The sequence below is a fragment of the Catharus ustulatus genome, chromosome 4 (assembly GCF_009819885.2).
Source record: "Catharus ustulatus isolate bCatUst1 chromosome 4, bCatUst1.pri.v2, whole genome shotgun sequence".
In the NCBI taxonomy this organism is placed as follows: Eukaryota; Metazoa; Chordata; class Aves; order Passeriformes; family Turdidae; genus Catharus; species Catharus ustulatus.
In genome coordinates, this window is record NC_046224.1 from 7,290,291 (window position 1) to 7,309,305 (window position 19,015).

Genomic DNA, 19,015 nt, shown 5'->3' on the forward strand with positions numbered 1-19,015 from the left:
CTGACAGCCAGACAAGCACATGTGAGCTGACAACATGAGCCTGCTTTGTATGGAAACAGGCTCCAGAGGTGAGAAAAAGTGGAAGTTGAAGCATATGGCGTGAAAACTCAACAAAAAATAAAACATAAGTGCAAAGGGTTATATAATTAAGCATATTAAACTGCAATTTATTAGATGCCACTTGATTGCTGCCCTCTCTGGAAGGGGGCCAGCAAAACTCGCCTGCTGTGTTTGAAGACTGTAAGGGCTGATTCAGAGCAGCTCAAGGAATCGGGAAGCACGTGCACGCAGGGCGCACGTCTCCACTGCTCAGCCAGGCTGAACTCACCAAAACACCTTTTGGAATGCTACATGGTGTTCAGGTATTTCCTTCAGACACAGTTATCCTACAAGGAAGCTCGGCATCCATTCTCAGCAAGAACTATATCCACATCAAATCATAATTTTCAGAAACCAAGGTATGTTTTTGTCATCTTGTACCTACAAGTCATGCTGAAACAGAAATTTGCGGAGGTCAGCATGGGGAAAATAGAGGATCCATGTGCCTGGTTCTTTATCAGAGCAAAGGTCTCCTAAATCACGTGGAATCTCACTGTGATTTCTCTGTGCATAATTGGAATCGGGCATCCGTGTAACTAAACTGATGGGGTAAGCACACATAACCCAAAAAAGTAACGCCAGGGCTTTGCCAGCCTCTAAGATTCTGCACTGAAGAAAGAACACAGGTAGCAACACCCTTGGCAAACTAAAAACCTAAACCCCAAGTCAGCAAGGAGGGCAGTTGTCATGAACAGTGTCAGAGGGTCACATAGGCAACATAGTTATGAGCTGAAGAATTTGACTCTGCTAAAGTAACACGTGGGGACACTGAAACTGTCTAAGTTGAGGCATCTCAGCAATGCTCTAAAACATCACCTCAAAGCACTTTCCTATTTCATGTCACCACACAAAGCACTAGGATTAAATATGCAGGAAAACTGGATCACCCTCCAATCAGACCTCTTACTCTCAAAGCAAGCACAGAAACATATGGTTTGATAACCCTGCCTTATCATGAGACAAAGTTATTAAGCCCCACAAACACTAATGTAAGCAAAGAAATTTGCAGAATCAAAACCAGGATTAAACCCTGAGACCATTCAGGATTTGGGGGTTATTTCTCTGGAAACTGGGTCATAGCAAGGGGCCCACTCCCACCACAAACAAAATAAATCTTTGGAAGAGTCTGGTGAAACAGTTTCAAAACACCCAACAGGAGAAGCTACAGAAGCCCAAGTTACACACTTGTATGCCACACTGTGCCAGCTAAATCACTCGGGAAAGGACAAGTGAGCAACTGTTCAATAAAAGTATATATTAATGGGATCATATAATTAAAAAAGTAATAATAGATATGCAGGAAGTTCCCCCAGTTCTTGGAAATATCCCAGGCCAAGACCATGCTTTAGCTCCAAAGGGAAATACTTTACAAAGTTAGATCATTAGAGAACACAGATACATAAAATAAACTTCTATGAAGTCTTAATTACAGAAGCCACTACAGCAACAATCAGACTTGGGATATAATCCTATTAACAGTAACACAAGTCTGTGGAGTTACTTGTTAAGTCAACTTTTTCTCTGTGAATAAATTGCAAAGGATATTATTTCTGGGACAGAATAAATTCTTGAAATTAGTGAGTAACTTATGCATTGCTCCCCTGCTCCAAGAACACATTATTTATTTTTACCATGACACAGTGAAGTTATTAATCTGCTGCCTTCCATTTCAACAATGTGAAATGCTGTAAAATGCACAGACACCTGCATTACAGTACATTTCAGTTCCACTTTATATCAGTCATAAACATTTCTGTTTTGGACATCTCTTCAAAACAAATGCTCCAAGCACACTGTGCGTAGCATGCAATTTTATGAAACTATAAAAGTTCTTCACTGTTAATTACACAGACAAATGTCTCATCACACATTTGATTACCAGGATAATATAATTAGTTTTCTGCATTAACCTTTCAAACATAGAGCCTGAATTTCGAGTTGAAAGCATTGTAAAAACACTCAGTGTGGAAGTATACTGTATTTCCACTTTTTTGTGATGGTAATAAAATATTAAGACTGAAAGAAACCAATATGGTGTATGCAAAAGATTTTTAATAGACACTGTAAGTTTAATCATCACTATCCACAAGACACAGGTGTACATAGCCCCTTCAAAGGCTTGTAACACCAAGTCTGGGCTAGGAGCCCTGTGACTTAACTGGAAAAATTGAAGTCAGGTCATTTTTAAATCTCACCCATGTTTGAGGTTTAAGCACTTCATCCTTCTCAGCCTGAGCACTCTCTCCTGGTACTAGACAACTAAGCCCTTTCCTTCAAAACAAAAGACATGCTAGTCCTCACCCACAAAATACAGTAGTGATATTCCACATTCCCCTGCAATTTTGTAAAGACTGTGGTTAGCATGTCCTTCATCTAGAAAGATGTGGTGGCTTGTCCTCTCCCCCAGTGCTTTGTTCTGATAAGGTAATGAACAAGAAGTCACATCTCCCACTCCCAACACTGCACTACATGAGAAAACTTCCCAAGCTCTATTCAGATAGCAGTTGGACTCTACACCATGGCAATCATCAGAGGTCATGTCCAGTACCATGTTGCTTTAATTGCACTGAAGCTTCCTCCAATTTTCAGCCTACATTTACACAAAGCTATATTTTGCCCATCTGTGCTAATGCAAAAATGACCATTTAGGTTAATAAGGTCTTTCTTGACATTTCATCCTTAGTTTTTCTGTATGTTAAACAAACTAGATTCTCCTGATTTACTCATTTACCCCAGCTCCCCTCTTCTCAACAGCAGTTTTGAGTTAACCATGCTCAGCCGTGCAACAAAGGCATTTCCTCATCCCATTCCTCATAAAGCTTCATTCATTTACTGTCACTAACATTTAACCCTCCCTAAAGGTAATAGTTTAAATACTGTATCATAGCATCCATTCCATGCTAAAGGCTGCATCACACTGAGCTTTCAACTGCTGATCCCATGGATCACTTAAACTGGTGAACAAACTTGACTCTAAATCAACAAGTTGGAATAAACATCCTTTTGAGATAAATTTTGGCATGAAGTAGTGAAATCAAGTGAAGCACAGATTATACCCTGACTATACCTGATAAGGAAGATCCTTGATAGGATTCACATTCTTAAAGGTTAAATTCTGACTGACTCTTGAAATAGGTGAACTTGAGGCACTTAAATGCCAGAGCACCTTCAGTCACAATGAAAAGCTGGACATACTAAAAAAGAAAAACCTAAACAAATCTAAGGACAACACAGCAGCCAAGCCAAAATCAAGATCAGTTGGTCTGACTCACAGCACAAATGTCAAAGCACAGACTTCTGCACATTCTTGGAGCACCCTGGCTGATGCCTAATTCTTGCCAAAGCTTTATCATAACTTAAGAGTTGGAAGAAAAACCATTACAAGTAAACCTCTGGTGGAGCTCACTCCATCAGGTTTATCAGACTTCACCAAAAATGCTTACAGTACATGAAATCCAAACACAAAGAACTGCAGCTGCCTTTGCTTCTCCCTGGAAAGGGGTGTAGGGATCAAAATCTTAATGGTGAGAAGCTGAGAAGGAAATTTAAGGCAGCTCCCACTCCCTGTTTTAACATATCTTCCTATTTTCTCTCATTTGCTGCTGACCTCTAGAAGAGGATGTGACACTTTGAATTTCAGAGACAAAGGCATTTTGCATGCAGATTAACTTCAGGTACCAATTCCCACATTTCAGTGCTTCTTGCCAGCTTCAGGGGGCAACACACACAGACTACAGAAACCTTAAATCGCCCCAAAAAATGTTTAGGCTCCTGATGCTGAAAAGGAGAGGCAAACACCCCCAAATTTCTTGCTGCAAAGGCATTTGTTTTCTCCAAAGCCCAAACAAAGTGCTCACAAGCTTGCTTTATACACCTGAAAAAACTGGCCCCTGCTTCTTTGAATTTAGCCTGCCTAATCTTTGCCAAGAAGGGCTTTATCCAGGTGAGGTCCTGGATGTAGCTGAAATGGGATAGACGCAGGAAAGGAAGAAGCACTCTGCAGCTGAGGAGTTGTACAGGATAAAAAGCACACAAGAAAGGTAGAGATTCACTGATAGCCAGTCACTGATATGCTGTAATAGATATCATGCTGCAGACTCTATATTACTTCTGTATTTTTTTTACACATTTTTAACTGTTGATTTAATTTAATTTTGCCATGGCAGGATTAGCAGGCAAGCTCCAGAGGTGAAAGGACATTACATTAAGACAGCACATTAATCCTCTATCCCACCCAAGGCAGAAGCAAAACCAAACAAATAGCAGCTTCCTGGAAATTGAATTTCTGTTATCCAGATGTCAAAGATGTAATACCCCAATTACACAAACTATTGCCAGTGAAGCATGCCAGGGAATATGCAATGTAAATGGGGTGAGCACAGAGCTGCAAAACTGCAGAGTCAGCATCTGGCTCTCTGAGTGAGTGATAATTAGCACTGTGTGTAGACACTAATAAACATTTATGTCTGAAATTACAACTTTTAGCAGTGTTAATAAAGGATATATTGGCAATTCATAGAATAAAAGGGTCTTGAAAAGAGCGTCATATTAAACAATGGCAGGCGCTTTCTGTGCTTGCACAGAGGTTTTTTCCTCCCTAATTGCAAATGGCCACGCAATGTTGCTCAAAAATTAATCAACACAAGCACATACCTAAAAAAGCTGGTTGTGTTTCTTTGGCCTCCCCATTAACATCATTGTTGTAGTCAGAGATCTTATATATCTCATGATGGTAATCTGCAATGAAAAACGATAAAAAAAATTAGAATTCAAGTGATCTGGAAAAAATGAACACTGAACACATTGCTACAGTTTTACTACACAATTTATCAATATATCTGCAGTTTATTTCATGTACATCAAATTAACCACAGAAAATGTGCTCTGTATCAGCACCTCCTAAAAAACCTTTGCTCACACTGGAGAGACTCAGCTCAAATATTTCACAGATTTCAGGGAATAGCTACGCCTGCCCTAAATTACTGTGTTCATTTTCACAGCAAATTATCCCACCAGATGCCAATTATCTGGCTTCTTGCTTTACAGAAGGAAAGCAGATTTATAATGAAAACTTTACCTTCCCAGAGACCAATGCAAACTTTCAAACTTCACCTCAGTAAGGAATCAGCAATGTACATCAGGGCTGTATTGCTCAGCTGTCCTGACTCATACTGATGTCACTGGCCTCCCAATTGTGAAGAAAGGAGGATCAGGGACACCTTAGGATATTTACCTATAGAAATTAATGCCTGTGATGACCTGAAGAATTAGCATTGGCATCTCATATACAGAGATATTAAAAAAAATAATCACCACTGAGTTTCTATTTTAAATAAAACAATATTTTGATGTAAAGGCCTCTGTTGTAACCCCAGGCAGGTGTTCACTAAAACCAGAGTTTTGTTTATATGTGTGCACAGAGGGAATAGTAAGTCCAAGGAGAAAAAAAAGTGTCTGAAGGCAGCTCTCCTGGATGCTATTTCTGACTCTGATACTGGCACACACTCTGTCCTTCGGCAAATCGCTCACACTGAACAATATATTCAGTGTCTTGAAAGAGCCACCTCCCCACCTCACTCCTTCAATGCCCTCCCAGTTCCCAATCCTCTCAGCTACTCCCTCTGTAAACTGGTTTTGTGTTTACCTGCCTCACAAAAAGTGAGGCAGAGATTAACTCAATGGAAGGGACTTTGGGGGATTCACTTAAAAGGTACCACAAGTGGAGGGTGGCATAAGCAGCTACTTCTCCCACAAGCAGCACACCTGCACCTCTGACCAAACAGCCACAGCATTGGAAAAGTCTCCTGGAAGTCACTTTTTTATTATATGCTGTTTATTTGTACAGTATGGCTGTCTTGAAGGCACAAGAGGAGGAACAACCCAGTATGTAAACTAAAATCGAGCCTAACACAGCAATGCAATTGAATGAGAAGGGCCTGGAAAGAAAATGAGGGGAAAAGAGTCACACCACAGGAGTGGAGAGGTCAGTGATGAGGTGCTACACGAAGTGTTCCTCTGCTTCCCCAGCACACCCAGCCAGTGAAATGGTTAAAGGTGAAGTTTGAGATATGACATCGAGGAAGCAAAAGCTTCTTTCATATGACTGAACTGGCAGGATTTATGCTGCCTTCCATGATCACTAGCTGTCCTGTTGAGCAGAGGGTGTGGTGAAGTGATTTGGTGGCACCTGAGTGCCAGTAAGGGTCTACCTGCCACACTCTGCACCTCCAGCCTCTCAAGGACATTCCAGGATCGGTGGGAACAAGTATGTGGAAACTGGGACTCAAATGACTTAGAGACTTATGGTCCTTAGATATTCAGACTACACATGGTTTCTACTCTAGCACTCCCCTGTACATCCAGCTGGTCACAATATTCCTCTGATCTGCAGCTGCTGCCTTAAAGTCACCACATTCCACTCCAGAGGTGGCTGCGTTTCAGCACAGGAATGGATTTTCTCTTGATTTGGTCATTATTGATCCTTGTGATAAGGCACTCTGAAGTTATTTTTGGGACAGAATAAGCATTGTATGGGCACATATCAACAGCAGATGGTGTGTCACCAACCAATTCACACAGCACAGCCTTTTCTCTCTGGTTTCCCTTTTTGCCTTGGATGTCAGAGTCCAGGCACTGGAAAACCATATCAATTTCACAACAGTAAACACTAAACTATGACATTACAGAATAACTCCTGCAAGAGGCAAAGGCCAATTACAAGAGACAACTATTTATATGTAATTATCTTTCTAATCAACTGTGATAGGAAAGAGTATGAGAGTGCAGACTCACATACAAAATGTGACTTTTATCTCCTCCATTCTCAAAGTACAAAGGCATAATTTTCCCTCTAGGATATGCTTTTAGTGTAGCTTTCCATTTGACTTTCTACATCCAAAAAGAGACCCCAGATAAAATATTATTAATAATGTGCCATCATAACTGGATTTACCTGTTAAAATAAGGTTAAATAGATTGTCTCATACACTGAGAGATATCTAAACCTGTAAGAAGTGGCAACTGAGATTGGCAAACCAGTCACCTATTTCTGGCACATACTCTTTTTACAGATCCGTAAGGACAGAAAAAAACAGGGCACAATTTCAGTTTTGTTTTTCCACATCTTGCTTTCACCACCTCCATGCTCCAGCCCAGTCTACACTAACTCTGCCTCCAACTTGGGAGCATGTTCAGCAGTGAAACCCCACAAACCAAACCTGTTCTCTGTAAAAATTACACCCTTGATAGGTTTGCTAATGGATACAGACCTCCAGTGCATTTCAGACACATCTGGCACGTCCCTGCCCCTCTAGTTTTAACAGGGACCATGTGTGATGCCCCAGACCCCCCCACCACGGTACAGCAGTCATTATTTACTATTCCCACCCAGTGAGTTCATTTCCATCTTTGAATTTCTTCGCTTCAAATGCAATTTTGCAGAGCACTCCTCAGACAGCAAGTCTTGACACTCGTGTGTGTGTCCCCCTTTTCACCAGTGTGACATTACACCCAAGCAGTCACCTGCCTTGAACTTGGCATGCAGGACACACACAGCGTTTCATGGAGATATTCCCGTCCAATACTTGGGAACACAAAAGGAGAAACGATCTCGAGTCAAATCCATCAGGGCAAAAACATCTCATCGGCCAGAGAAGGGACAAATCCCCAATCAAAATAAATCCCTACGGGTGGGAAGTCCACCTGTTAAAATGCCTACCAGCGGCTGTATCTTTGTCCCCCTTTAATTAAAGAAAACAACAACAAGACTGAAACACAGAGATGTGCTTCTTGCCCGACATGAATTCAAATATTTCTCCCCTCACGATCGCTTTTAAAATATCCTCTTTTCCAAAAGCAAACACACCCCGAGCGAACAAGTTACACGCCAGTGGCTCTCCCCTGCCCATGTACAATTAATTACCTGCGTGGATTTTTAATAAAGCAATCTCGATTCAGCTTTTCTTTGAAATACACGGATGTACACAGCCGAGGAGAGGAAAAAAACCACCCCAAATACAATAAATCCACAAGAGTTGAATACTAAGGAGCTCTGTCCCTGCTCAAGTGTCATTATTTTTTGCTCGCTTCCCGATTCTACCCTTTCTCCCCCCCGCCCAAGCAGGATTTACCACGAAACACGATCCAACTTTATTTTGTGCAGGGTCTGTTTGAAAAAAAATAACACGTCCACCTGAGGTGGTGGGGGGGAGGCTCGAGGTGGTGATTTTGCAACAACACGTAACACACATGCAAAAATAATTAAAAAAAAAAAAAAAAGAGGAAACGGGAAGGGGGTGAAAGAAATAAAATTAAAAAAAAAAAAAAAAAAAAAAAAGAAGAGAAGAAAGAAAGAAAGAAAGGCGTGCAATGGTTTCGGGGAGTTGAGGCAGAGGATTGCGGAGTTCAATAACAGAGCCGGGAGGGAGCGGCGGCCCGGGGGCGCCGGCGTTTCATAACGCCCCGCTCCCCCCGGGGCAAAAGTCGGGGCTGCCCCCGGCCAGCGAACAAAGCCCGGCCGCCCCCGCCTTACCTTCGTTGACCAATTTAAAGCTTTGGGATTTCCTGCTCCTCTTCCTCTGGGCGAACTCCATGGTGCGGGCAGGAAGGAGCGGGGCGGACACAGGACCGAGCTCCGTCCCTCCGATCAGCAATACACGCGGGGGTTGGGAGAGACGGCGGCTCCGGCGGCGAATAAAGGGATCCGGGACAAGTTGGCTCCGGTCTCCCCTCCGCTCCCGCCCCGAACTTTGAGGGAAAGCGGGGTGCGGCGGGGGGAGCCCCGCGGGGGCGATGCCGCCGCCTTCCCCCCCGCCGGCTGCGCGGCCGCGGCCCGGCGGCAAAGGGCGGCCCGCAATGGCTTCGCCGCCGGCGCCGGGACCCCGGTGCCACCTGCTGGGGGAAGGAAGGCGGCGGTTCCGCCGGCCGGGAGCCGCCGCCACCCCGGGGCCGGCCCGCCGCCACTCGGCCCCATCGCGGGCCGAGGGGCTGAGGGGCAGCGCCATTTTGTGTCCCCCTCCCGCCTCACACACGGGCACCGGCGCTGCCCGCTCAGCCCCGCGGTGCTGCCCGCGGCTCCCTCAGGGGCTGAGCGGGGGGAACTCCTCGTGTTTATCGGGACCGGGCCGGGGCCGGCGGGGAGGGGGGGTGAAGTTGGCGTGCGGAAGTGGGTAAACCTCAGGAACTGATGGCAACACCTGTTTGTTGCCGTGTTTTACAGCGATTATCGCAGCGATGTGTCCGCTGGTGTCATGGACCGAGGCCTGGAGAAGAGCGCCGAGCCGCCAGCTGGGCTGAGGGATGTTGAGCTCTGTTAAACCTGGATCGCCTTAGCAAGAGGAAGAGTCCCTCAGCCAAAAACTGGATCGCCTTAGCAAGAGGAAGAGAGTCTCGGCTCTCTGGAGGAGCGAGATTTAGGGCGTCTGGCAGCCCTCCCGACGGTCACCGTGAGGTCACTGCAGCCATACGGCTGGCCCAAACACAGCTGAAATTAGTGCTTTGATTTATTCACCACTTGACGCCTTCAGCCACACTTCCAGTTAGCTCACTGTGCTAAATTCACTGAGGGTGGAGTGGTTTTTTTTTTTTACAGCCGAGAGTGCTTTTGCCTGTTGCCTGTAGAGAAAGGACCCAGGCGTTTACAGTTATGACTACTGATAACTGCAAACACAGCTCCGATCATCATCTTGTGTTTTACATGTAGTCAGGCTGTGTTGTGACAAGGAGAAGACTATGTGATACTTGCATACGCCTACTTGAACAGATGCAAATGCAGATCTTGCCTTGGTCTCCTCAGAGTACCCAGGAGAATCCCGTTAGCTCCAGTAATATTGACCGACCCTATCACTTGGAATAATGACATAAAATGAACAAAAGGGAAGCAAATGGAATACTAACAGTAGTGATTTGTATCCTAACTGTGTGCAAAGCATAGTCAGACCTGAATTCTTCGGTGCAAGGTGCTGTCCAGACACCACACAGAGGGTACACATGGTTCTGAAAAAGCAAAATTGGGAAATAGCCTTTATGGTGAAGCAATATCAGAAAATATGCCTAATGGTGAAATTTATTATATGCTGGAAAATTAAATTCACGAGGGAGGTTATGGAAACCTCACAGATTGGGTAGGGGTGTAATTTTCTATTAAATTGCTAAGTGGAAAATCCCAGAGGCAATCAATATGCTACTTTTGGAATTTTCCTAAACTTCTCTGTAAGACTTTGTGAAAGGAAACTGGGCTAATGTACTATTTAAAATCCTGCATTATATATTTTTGGGAGGATGCTGAAGCAGCAAAGGTAGATGGATGTCATAGACTGTTTGCTGGATTCTGTGGGCCCAATTAATCTCTGATACAGTTGGATCTGAGGTTAGGTCTGAAATGGAGCAGCAGTGTGCCTAAATTTTTCCTACAAAAAGAGTATTTTCTCTCTTTTTTTTTTTTTTTTTTTTCTTTTTTCCTCCCCCCTCCCCAAACAGTCTGCTGATTCCTATCTGCTAGGCTAACTTTATTTACAGGACTTAGAGCATTGCTCAAACTGTTGTATTTGACTCTCATCCTTCCTGGGACAATAGGAGAATTTTTATAAAGCATAAGGCCCTCATTTACAGTTCAGCTCACATGATGGGCTTTATCCTACATATGCCAAAGGAATGTGGTACAAAAATACTTTCTGTTTTCCTCTCTTACTCAATTTTGTGAAACATTTTGGGGTATAATGTATGAAAATGTGATGGCAGTGTTTTATCAGCTGCTCTCTTACTGGTTTTAGTTCTTCCTTCCCTGTGCTGATATTTTGCTTAAAGGGACACCCGTGGTTTTAAATGACATTTCAGTCTGGGCAATGCAGTTTCCACTAATGTTTTACAAGAGTTAGCATATTCCCTTTTCCACCAATATTTCTCATTTTCCTTTTTGTGAATTAGAGAGAACTATCCTTTTCATGCAGAATAAGCCTGATCCGGCAAGCTAACCTAATTGTGGTCACTCAGATGAATAAATCTTGCAGCTTTCATTTCTGAAAGTATGAGCCAGTGTGGATACCACAGCCCTGATCCTGCCATCTCATCTGCATAAAAGTGAATTAGAAACTAGGACAAGGTGACTTTAGGTCAAAGTCTTGTAGTTATCCACACAACACGTAGGAGGATCTGGTAGCTGGAAACAGCTTTCTGTCCTGCACTGCTGGTGTTTCTCAGCTGGGACTTAGAAAAAACTACACAAACTCAAAGGTTCCCATGTACAGGGAGCTGTGGGCCTGTTGTTGGGCATTTTGGGGTGGGCACCCTAAAACTGGGCTGGGATCATCTGCTCGTTTGTCACAGGCCACCATTGCATTATTCCAGCTGGAGCAATGTAGAGATGAAAGTCCTCTTTATCCCACTAGAATGGCTGCCTTGTGTCACCCTAGATAGTCACTGGCTGCATTGCTGTGGCAGCCAAGTGACTTAGGATAAACTACACTGGCTCTGGGGGACAGACAGCTTTTAATTTCATCTTGTATTTCAGTTTTTGTCTCGGTATCATGTTGTTATTACATATTAAGAACCCATCAGTAGTTTTTTTTTTCTTTTCTGGTGGAAAATATGAAAAATTCTGAGCATTTTGTATTTATTCATGATTGGTTTCAAAGTATTTCCTCAGACCATTAACTGAGTAATGTGTTTTTCAAAATGCCATGAAATTAGCCAACTGAATAAGGGCTTTATCTTGCAACATGTCCCAAGTCAGTATGATCATCCCTGATTATTTCTTATTTAATGTTGTATTATGCTTCAAGTTACTTTCAAAAATATCCCCTCCCTGTTCCAACTGATAGTAAATTTTCCAACAATTTTCTGGTGTGTAAAATACTTTTCTTTTTCATTTCAGATCATGAGCTAACTGATTAAATATAATTAATCTAGTAATATTTCAGTATTAACAGCAGCAATGCTCTTCCACCAGGATGTCCCTTTTTCTTTGTTTCCAGGTGTGTCCAGTTCATGATAATATTTTGTTATTCAGAAGTGGGATGGCACAGGACAAAGAAGAGTCCTAGGGCTGAGGAGAATTAAATAAGTGTACTAAGAACCCCTTCAGCTTTTCAGTTGGAAAAATTATACTAGAGAAACTCTCATAAACTCAGTGATTTGATCTGAGTCCTAAAGTCTAATGTCAAGGAATTCATGTGAGGCTGTGTGAAGTGGGAAGAGGCTGCTGACTGTCATATTAATAGCACCATGATTACCACTCGTCTTGTAGCCTGACCAGGTTCCATGTGGTATTCAGAAGCAGGAGAAGGGTGAAGAGGTAAATTGGAGACCAGGAGCTGCCCAGGTGACAGGTTAATAGGTGAGCTATTTTGGTTAGCTGTGTGTAATGAATGGCACTGAAGATTTGATACACTGTAGTGAGTGTTTCCAGCGGTGGTTTTGTGGTCATATGACATATGTGGGCAGCACCGTGTCAGCCCCCGAGCTGACAATAGGCCACGTTGTGCTGTGCTGCTTCACTACAAACCTGCCCTTTCAGCAGGCTCCCTCAGGCTGGCATATCCAAGGGTTGGATATTAGAAAGGAAGGTGTCTGTATGTCCTGAAGAATTCTGAAGTCAGGAGTGGGGTTTAACTTGTTTTCCAATCCTCCTTAAGTTTTTCCTGTACCATTTGAGTCACAGTACTTGATGTTTCATGTCTCTGTCTTTACTCTCTTTTTCTTTTGGAACACAGTTTTGAAATGCCTTCTTGTCCTTTCTGCTGCTTGCTAATCTTTCTCATGTAATTTAAAGAAAAAAATTACAGGACGGACCAATGTTTTCGTCTGTTTGGCAGCTCAGGGAGACCAAAACATTCCAGAACTGTTTCAACAATAAAGAATATAACTGAATCTATGTACAAAGTGTTCTTTGTGTGTGCAGTCACAATCCCTCTGAATATTTCCGTATCAGAATGCAAACCTTCTGAACATTTCCATATCAGAATGCAAACCTCCTTTTGACTGTAAGGCTGGACTTTTCCCCCTCTCTGTGAATTTATGTACAGCTTGGACTAAGGTTGCAAGGAAAAGCACTGTATTCTAAGAGTCAATGCTTGATGGTCATCCACTCTGATCCAATACTTGTGTGATAAGGATATTAAGGTTTTAAGTCTTCCCTAGGACAAACCAGTGTTTGGATTTGAATTCTGGGAGGAGTGGAGACCAAGGTGTCTAAGCAACAGATGTGGTTGAAGGATGAAGAAGAAAAGGTCTCAACAATGTTCTTTTTTATGAAAGTGGATGTGAAGGAGTAAAAGAAATCTGCCCATATACATGGACATCCTCTGCTTCTCTGAAATATGGGCTGAACTAATTTTGCCCTTACAACCCAAGTGCTTCAAGGGAGCTGAGGGCCATGTGAGCAGGGCTTGTTATTTTGCCTAGAAATCTGAACTTTTGTGCTATATAAAGAGTAATAGTGCTTAGAAATTTCAGTCTGGATGTGTCTTTTCATCACTACCACCTCTGCCTAAGAGATGAAATGCAAAGCCAGACTGGTGTCCTCAAAAAGGGCACGTTTGAGCTTTGGGTCATCCCAGAGTCAATGTCAATCATGCCAGCCCAAGCACAGCAGTCAGCAGTCCCAGTTCTGATGGATGCTGCAGGCACAAATTGCAGCAAGCTCAGCGTCCAGCAGCCCAGCGAGCCCCCTGCTAGGGAGAGTTCCAAGAGGGTCATGCTGCTCATCATTCCTCCATTTTTGTGTCAGTTTGCTTCAGCCACAGCAGCTGAAGGCAGATGGAAGAGTGCAGTGATGCAATCGCTGGAGCTACGGATGGAAAAGGAATGCAGCATCAGCTGCAGGAACAAAAGCATTTAACACCATTAGGGATCTCCTTGAGGCTGTGGGATGCAGCCCAGGCAGCAGCCATCCTCCTCTAAGTCCTGACTGAGCTTGATGTGGGGATGTTATGCTGTGCTCCCCAGCCCAGCCTCTTGCTGTTTCCAGCTTGCCACAGGGACCTGCTCTCCTTGTCTCGATTCTGCCTTGATCCTCTTCCATTTCTCCTGCCACACATTAGTAAATGCACTTGCAGTAAAATCAATGGGAGTTTGAAAACTAAAAGTAATGTGTGCTTTGGTATGCTACTAATCCACTTATTTGGATCCTCTTACTGCTCCTCTGGGCTGCCCTGATCCTCTCTATCAGCCCACCCAGCTGCTCTGATCTGCTCTCTAAACTTCTGCTGTGGCTATATTAGCATCCCTGTCAACTCACAGGGCTGCTGCCTCAATGCCATCAATCCCCTCTCCCAATGAGAGTTTCTCTACTAAATTATAATCCCTGTAGCTCAGAACACTGATGCAAACTAAAATAAATTCACAAAAAGTTGCTGTAGCTCCTACTAAGATGGTGATATTCTATTTTCCTAAAAGTTTTCCAACAGTACTTATATTTCAGGCTGGTGAAATAGCTTCAGACACATTCATAACCACCTGCCTGCTTTTCAGTTCTAAAAAATAAAATTTCATTGCAAGGTACAATGGAGTTCAAAATCTACTCACACATGCACTTTTAAAAGAGAGATTATGTGAATTCTAAATCTCTGTCAGGCTGGAGACTGACAACATCTGAAAAAGGTGCTTTTATTCAGCAGTAAGATACATACAGCAGCATTTTCATTAATGTGACCCCCCTGGATTTACCTTCAGAGATGTGTAGATACTGAAGACTCCATCACCCATTCAATGCCTGACCTCTCTGCCGAGGCAGCCAGTGCACCTGCATGGGCATTTTCTCTGAGATGGACACATCCTGCAGGGATCAAACTGACAACAGAGAACTATGATCATTTAGTAATAACTTTCTGAGATTTCCTGCCTGTGTTGAATACATGCTAATGAACTCAGAAGTACAATACTTTATGCTCAACCATTTATCTTCTATATGCATGAAAGTAGAAGAAAAATAGATGTTTTTATGTGCTTTTATACCATCCAACTAGATCTAGCTGGTGTTTGGGTGGTGGTGTCTATTAATACAGCTAAAATGTCTGAAACCCAAGGGATGTTAAGCGTATACATTGCTTTGGGGAAGGTTGAAGAAAGAGACAATTGTATGGATCTAAAATGCAGTGCATGCAGTTTGACAACCCAGTCTGTATTTGCAGGGATTACTCCTGTAACTGCACCTTTCCTGGAAAGACTTTGTTGTTTGAGTACGTGTAGTGCACAGCGATGCTGGGAGTAAGGATGTTCAATGCTTCACATCATTTGCCCTGCACTGCTGGAGTGCTAGAAAGAATAGCTACAAAAATACCAACAACAGCAAGAAACCAAAACAACAAAAAAAAGGCAGCATGATCATTTTCCTCCAAGATGTTTTGGATTCTTTAACAGCCACAAATGGCCACTGCTGTCAAAAAAGCGCAGTCTCCCTAGTGACATCTTGGGACTGATTCGTTAGGGACTCTGATGATATAGTGCCATAAGCTGAGCTACAAATACTGTTCCTGAAACAACAGATTTTTCATCAGATATCTCACATATCAGCCAGTTTGGCAGTAATTAGCTGTTCTTAAATGCAAAGCTTTTTAGAAGCAACAATGAGTTTTTAAAGCTGCTGGGATAGGAAAGACTCATGCGTCCTATAGACAACCTAAACAATGCTCATAAACATTCCTTCATCAAAATCAAGGATAATTAGCAGCCAAACAGTTATTTCAAGCACGTTTCTAAAAGCCACACTAGCCTTACTAATCAGTAACATCCATATGGATGATAGTTCCTAACTATTTTAACAGTGCACACAAGAGGTGTGTCCTGGCAGACAGGAGCTGCAGGGGTTGACTTATCATGGGAACTAATTAAGTGATACTTTAAAAAGCATAACAAACCAAATTCAAATGACACCTTCATGATACACAGATGTCATAGACTTTGGAAGACTTAGGTTTGTTAGGAATGTGAGAACCTTTTTTCTGCCATTTCCTCCCCCGTGAGTTTTCCTTGTCTTTGCAGTGGGATTTGGACACCTGTAGTGGAGCACTACCCCCAATTTCTTCCTCAATCTTCCCTCCAGCTGAGTGTTTCTCTGACTGTGACCTCCTGGAGATTGTGTGCTGTTTGGAAAGGTGAATAAGAAAGTGAAAGTCCAAGAGTGGCATAAATTGACTAAATGGAGGGGATGGGCCCATCCCCAGTGTCAGGATTTTATGGAAGTGCAGTTTGCAATCCTCAGCAGAAATTCTAACATGTCTGATAGAACACCTGGAGGTACCTGTAAGCAAAGTAAATGGGAGGGCAAAGAATGGGCAATTGGATGGGTTAATCCCTCCCAGAAAGTTAAGGACTGGTTTAATAAAAAAAGACTGAGACTGGGTGTAGAGCTCCCTTTGCTAGAAGTGGGAATACTTAGTCATGGTGTAAAAGCAATTTTATCCAATGTCTTTTTTGGCATAGTGTTTTCAAGATGAATAAAAGGAACTATGTACTTATCTGAAAAGGGTTTCCAAGAGTCATCTGTGCCCTTGTTACTTGAAATGAGTTCTGCAATCTTGGTCAGCTGCAAGGCATCAGTTCTGCCTCCTGTGTGTGAGTGAAAGCATATGCTGACTGAAGTGGGGGTTTCCCCTGTTTTAATATCAAATAGGTAAGTGAAACTGCATGCCCATAAAGATATGACCTGAAAACAACTAAATATAAACTGAATACAACCACTGAGAGCTGTCAAAATTATTCTGATCCGTTTTACCACTTTGGCAAATAGATGACATCTGGGTTATTTGAGTGAAACTGGGTTATTTGAGCTGCCTTCAATAATCTGTCTGTAGGCTGACAGTTGGCTTTCAGCAGATAAAACTGAGCAGTCACTTAACCAGCTAGAAATCGGAATGAAACACCTCATGTATGTTTTAAGTTTGTATTTTTATTGCTTACAAGGCTCTTATGAATGTTCCAAGATTTTGAATAACTTCTAGATTTCCCTTTCCAGTCTTGATTTCATATTTAATGTTGTGAAGGAAATTACTTCAAAGTAGCTTTGTGGTTGACTCTGTGGGGTTTTTCCAGAGGTCTGCAGAAACCTGGATCTAGGGAAAACATGAGCAACACTATTGCTTCCAGACTCAAGCTCAGTTGCTGGGAGCTCTCAAGACTCTGCAAGTGGTTTTGGGAGAACTTAAAGGCCTAACTACAGCCCTGACAGCAAATGTCATATTTATTAATCACATGTGAGACAGAGAGGTACCAAACCAGGACTGCCCTGAAAAGCAAAACAGGAGCAGTAGAAAACAAAATAGTCAAGCTTTGGATTTATAGCAATGATCTAATTGAATCTAAACTGATAATTTGAAATACAGCTTGGAAAAGCATACATTTCACTGTGTTAAAAATATCTTATACAGTGATGTCATCTGAGGGATCACTGCATGGATGAGGGACTGGCACAGGGAAGGAACTGTCTGCTTTCACAACACAGTTAAATGGTTTCCACACTCTGAGGGCTCCTCAGAACAGTGGTGACTTGGAGAAATCCTTTGCAGAGTGGATGAAGAGTTTCCATTACGTGATCCAAGGATGAGATCTCACACTGCGAGCTTTCATGAGCACCATGAGTTTGTCCAGCAAGCAGAGCCCCAGATACCCACCCCAGAGCCAAGGAGCACATGTGAATGGAGACAGTCAGAGGGGGAGAGATCCATAATGAAGCAAGAAGGGACCATAACGAATTGCCAGCATAGATATTGCCTCAGGAAGATGTTCTGAGGAACAGAGGAGCTTTGAACTGTGTCCAGTTGAGACCTGACCCAGCCATCTCAACAATCCATGTCCCTCAGAAAATGCTGCCCTGACCTCGAGGCAAAGAGGAGTCAAACAGATTTGGCATCCTGGAGATCAGACAGGAAGAAGGAGTGGATCTCTTCATGAGGTGTCAGTGAAAGAATAAAGATACCACCACTTCTTATACATTAGAAGGTTTCATAATCTCATCAAAAAGAGAAATCTCAAATGGATGGATGACACCAAAGATTTTCCTCTCTCTTTCCTTCTTTGGGGAGATATTGGTGAATGTCCTCAGAAAAACAGAACCAACAAAACTACATATTTGCATGCATACAGTAACTCTTTTGGGAGATGTATTACTCTGTAGATTGCCACTTATTGTTCATAGGACAAGACACTGTCTCACTCACAGTGGGGATTTACATTACTGCATGCTTTGATTTGGAGGCAAGAGAGCACAGAACCACAAGTACTGGAAAAAGGGCAATTGTGGAAAGTTGAGTCATTGGTAGGCAGCTTTTAGAGGTACAGCATTACTTGCCAACCTTGCCAAAGTTGTTTCACCAACACAAACTAATCAGCTGCTTCCTTGTCCCCTTTATCCCTCCCTGACACCTTATTTATTTATTTTTTTTAAACTCGGAGATTTTTGTTCTAAGAGTCACCTGACAGCAACTGCATCTTTCTCACATATACTGTGTATGAGTTGGCTTTCCTCCTTCCTTTTGTACTGTCTCTAGTTGAGATATAATGTCTGTCATGGTTTAATCCCAGACAGTGCACAGGCTCTCTCTCACTCTGCCCCAGCCACAGAGGGATGTGGGAGAGAATCGGAAAACTGAAAGTGAGAAGACTTCTGGATTGAAAGACAGTTCAATGGGACTGCAAAGGAAGAAAATATTATTATTATATAATAATAATATAATAATCATTAATAATAACAATAATAATAATAATGATGACCACCATAGCAACAACATAATATACAAAACACATGATGCACAATGCAATAATATACAAAACAAATGATGCACAATGCAATTGCTCACCAACTGCTGAGTGATGCCCAGCCAGTTCCTGAGCAGCAGCCCCCAACCAACTTTCCCTCCAGTTTATATACTGAGGGTGATGCTATCCAGTATAGAATATCCTTCTGGTCAGCTGAGGTCAGCTGTCC

At 42.7% G+C, this 19,015-nt stretch overlaps 1 protein-coding gene and 1 long non-coding RNA gene across 4 annotated transcripts in view; both read right to left on the reverse strand.

The window, feature by feature from the left end:
* Nucleotides 1-8,918, reverse strand: part of BEND7 (BEN domain containing 7) — a 47,953-nt gene extending 39,035 nt beyond the window's left edge. For both annotated transcript variants that reach the window (XM_033057590.1, XM_033057589.1), the window contains exons 1-2: nucleotides 8,630-8,918; nucleotides 4,753-4,836 (exon numbers count right to left, since the gene is read on the reverse strand). In XM_033057590.1, coding sequence (XP_032913481.1) covers nucleotides 4,753-4,836; nucleotides 8,630-8,690 — 145 coding nt within the window. In that variant the 5' untranslated portion in view covers nucleotides 8,691-8,918. The remainder of the gene's footprint in view (nucleotides 1-4,752; nucleotides 4,837-8,629) is intronic.
* A 1,642-nt stretch (nucleotides 8,919-10,560) lies between these two features.
* Nucleotides 10,561-18,754, reverse strand: LOC116995182. Of its 2 annotated transcripts, none has more exons than XR_004417673.1 (2): nucleotides 14,761-18,754; nucleotides 10,561-13,882 (listed from the first exon to the last, which is right to left on the reverse strand). It is a non-coding gene; the product is annotated as an uncharacterized LOC116995182 (long non-coding RNA). The 2 variants fall into 2 exon arrangements; XR_004417674.1 differs by having other exon boundaries at nucleotides 10,561-13,911.
* Nucleotides 18,755-19,015: the final 261 nt, after the last annotated feature.